The sequence below is a fragment of the Triticum dicoccoides genome, chromosome 3B (assembly GCF_002162155.2).
Source record: "Triticum dicoccoides isolate Atlit2015 ecotype Zavitan chromosome 3B, WEW_v2.0, whole genome shotgun sequence".
Lineage (NCBI taxonomy): Eukaryota > Viridiplantae > Streptophyta > Magnoliopsida > Poales > Poaceae > Triticum > Triticum dicoccoides.
Window position 1 is genome coordinate 855,192,081 of NC_041385.1, and position 2,689 is coordinate 855,194,769.

General features: G+C 46.2%; 1 protein-coding gene across 1 annotated transcript; it reads left to right on the forward strand.

Moving 5' to 3' along the window:
* The first annotated feature begins 1,122 nt into the window (after positions 1 to 1,122).
* On the forward strand, positions 1,123 to 2,483 carry LOC119282706 (fatty acyl-CoA reductase 1-like). Its single transcript, XM_037562833.1, has 4 exons — positions 1,123 to 1,295; positions 1,421 to 1,502; positions 1,594 to 1,860; positions 1,960 to 2,483. The coding sequence occupies exons 1-4, from the start codon at positions 1,213 to 1,215 to the stop codon at positions 2,089 to 2,091; spliced, it is 564 nt and encodes a 187-aa protein (XP_037418730.1). The 5' UTR covers positions 1,123 to 1,212; the 3' UTR covers positions 2,092 to 2,483.
* The last annotated feature ends 206 nt before the right edge of the window (positions 2,484 to 2,689 follow it).

The window sequence follows — 2,689 nt, forward strand, 5'->3', positions numbered from 1 at the left end:
TTCTGCTTAAGCCCGAGCTCATCACTACATTAGTTTTCAACAGCATGTTTCTGTAGATTCTCCTTTGCCGCATCCATTTCCCTTGTGCATTTGGTCTATTTGCTTCCATGGCAGCTCCTTTTCTTCATCCTGTTTTTTCTCTAAATAAACTTAGTGTTAAGTGTTAACACTCTCTGTAATGTTGTAAACTTGGTTGCAACCAGGTGCTTAGCTATCATCAATGAATCAAAAGAATGTAATGAACTCACTTTGTTCTGATCGATTGTTCTTTATGTGTGTTTTTCCTGGAGCAACACTAACGTTGAGTTATCCAAAAGGTCAGGAGAATCAAACACAATAATTATGTATATTCCAGGTGCGTGTGTTTCTTCAGACTCCAAAATGTCATGGACTGCAGCAGCAGGATGAACACCCACTACAGATGGATCAACTCAAACAGCAGCAAAGCACTTATAGATTTGCACATTCGGCTCCGATGATGAGTCGATAGAAAGACATTATAGTAGTGATTAATAATATCATAACCCTGTCTGCTTAGATGGTTAGGAGAAGAAGTGCTGAACCTAAGCCACCAAATGAGTAAATTGCATAAAATCACCACTTTGAGGGCTAGGTTTGCGAAAAACACTAGGATACAATTTCTCTGCAGAAAGCACCACGTCTTGCGTAATTCTTTTGCAAAAACCACTGATCGGCGGATCGAGACGCGTTAAGTGAGTTTATGACAGTTGGGGCCCAGCAATTCTATCCCTGACTTGGTTATACCTCCGCCATGGTGTCAGTCCTCTGACACAGATTTTCGTATGTCACCTCATAAGGACAGCAATTCTATCCGGAATCAAGACAACTCAAAGTTTTCATATTTTTTAGATGAAACTTGGTGAGATTTGAAGAATATTTTCCTTTTGCCAGAGTAGCAATATTGTATTAGCTCCAAGTGGAAGCAACGTTTTTGTACGGCAAAAATAAAATTAATGCAGCGGTATATTTAGGTGAGCTAACTTTGCTTCTATTTTCCTTGGGACAACCATCGATGCTAGCTAGCGTGCTCCATCCGCCCTCTATAGGCCTATATAAGTATGCGGCCAAGTCGCCGAAGGGATCAAACAGTGAAACCTCTATCGTACTGCCTACCTACAGCCTACGACACAAGTGGGCTTAAACTACGAGTCATAAATCTCACAAGCTCTTGTGGCCAGGCAGACGGATCCGATGGTGATCGGCGGAATGGATGCTGGTCGTGTCGCAGCATACTTCGGGGGCAAGAACATCCTCATCACCGGATCAACTGAAAGGTATCCCTCGATCAATGCAACGCATTTCTGTTTCAGCGTCCGAATGCAGTGGTACTTTATGGTGTGTGATTTTATCTCAATAGTACTCGTGGAGAAGATACTGAGTTGCGTTTCCTCTTCTTTAGGACAATCGACTCTGTAATCCTGGGTTACGCCAAGCAGGCCTTGAAATTCTTTCTAGTAGACCCCGATGCCATAATGGACGTGGTGAGTTTACATCCTCACATCTAGAACTTGAAAAGATACCGAATCTACTTACATACTCAGAAGTCACAACCATAATTTCGAGGTTGGACAGATTCCGGGGGACATGGTGGTGAACTCTATGATGGTAGCCATGGCGGCGCACACAGAGGAACAGGTGCAGACCATCTACCACTTGACGTCGTCCCTGAGCAACCCGACGTCTTACATCACTCTCCAGGAGTCAGGCCACCGCTACTTCAAGGACAATCCGCCCCGAGGGGAGAACGGCGAGCCCGTCCGGCTGAACAATATGCGCTTCTTCAGCACGGTCGCCAGGCTCCGCGCGTACATGGTCATCAAGTACAAGCTCCCTCTTGAGGTTTGGTCGACGGAGATTATAAATTGGAACATGAAATTCGCAGATGGCCAATAGAGTAACTTGTGTCTGTGTGTGATGCGGACAACTGGACTCGGGCAGGTCCTCCACCTGGTGAACGTGACGCTCTGTGGCCTTTTCTCGCGGCGCTACAATGAGCTCAACGGAAAATACAGACTGGCTATGCATCTGATTGAGCTCTATGCGCCTTACACCTTATTCAAAGGACGGTAAGCATCATATTGGCCACAATGAGACGAAACGTATTGCCTTTCTAAACTTCGTTCTCCCCGAGTCGATATTCTCGATGTTGTGAAGCTTTGATGACATGAACCTTGAGAAGCTGAGGAAAGCGATGGAGAGTAATAAAGATGGAGGAGAATACAACTTTTATTTCGATCTCAGGAGAATCGACTGGGACGACTATTTCCACAGGGTCCACTTTCCTGGCGTCCTCAAGTATCTGGCGTGACTTGAGTTACATCCAACCAACTAAATAAATGCTACCTTTGATCGCACTGTTGCAAAGCTCTCATGGATGTGTTTTACCTTCGCTGCTGTAGTTGTGTATGTTCCATATATCTATCTATGATGCGGCATTAATAAAGCTCTGAACGTATAAAGGATATATCGCCTTTACCCATTCCCGCATAGCATACTCCCCGCCCGCCGTACGCCCGGCAGCCCCGTGTATCCCAAGCCCAACCCCCCGCCCACGCGCACGTACACCGCACGTCGCGCTTGTTTGTTGCGGAAAAAAAACGTCGAGCGTGCCCCGCCCCTGCCTCCGCCTCACAGCCGAAACCCTAGTCAGGATCCGTCACCGCTGTGA

What these genes read in the sequence shown, in the direction of transcription:
- LOC119282706 (XM_037562833.1), top strand. Translation starts at nt 1,213, where the DNA reads ATGGTGATCGGCGGAATGGATGCTGGTCGTGTCGCAGCATACTTCGGG. An exon ending in ATCACCGGATCAACTGAAAG is followed by an intron (nt 1,296 to 1,420) that starts GTATCCCTCGAT and finishes CCTCTTCTTTAG; the next exon opens with GACAATCGACTCTGTAATCC. An exon ending in AGTACAAGCTCCCTCTTGAG is followed by an intron (nt 1,861 to 1,959) that starts GTTTGGTCGACG and finishes GGACTCGGGCAG; the next exon opens with GTCCTCCACCTGGTGAACGT.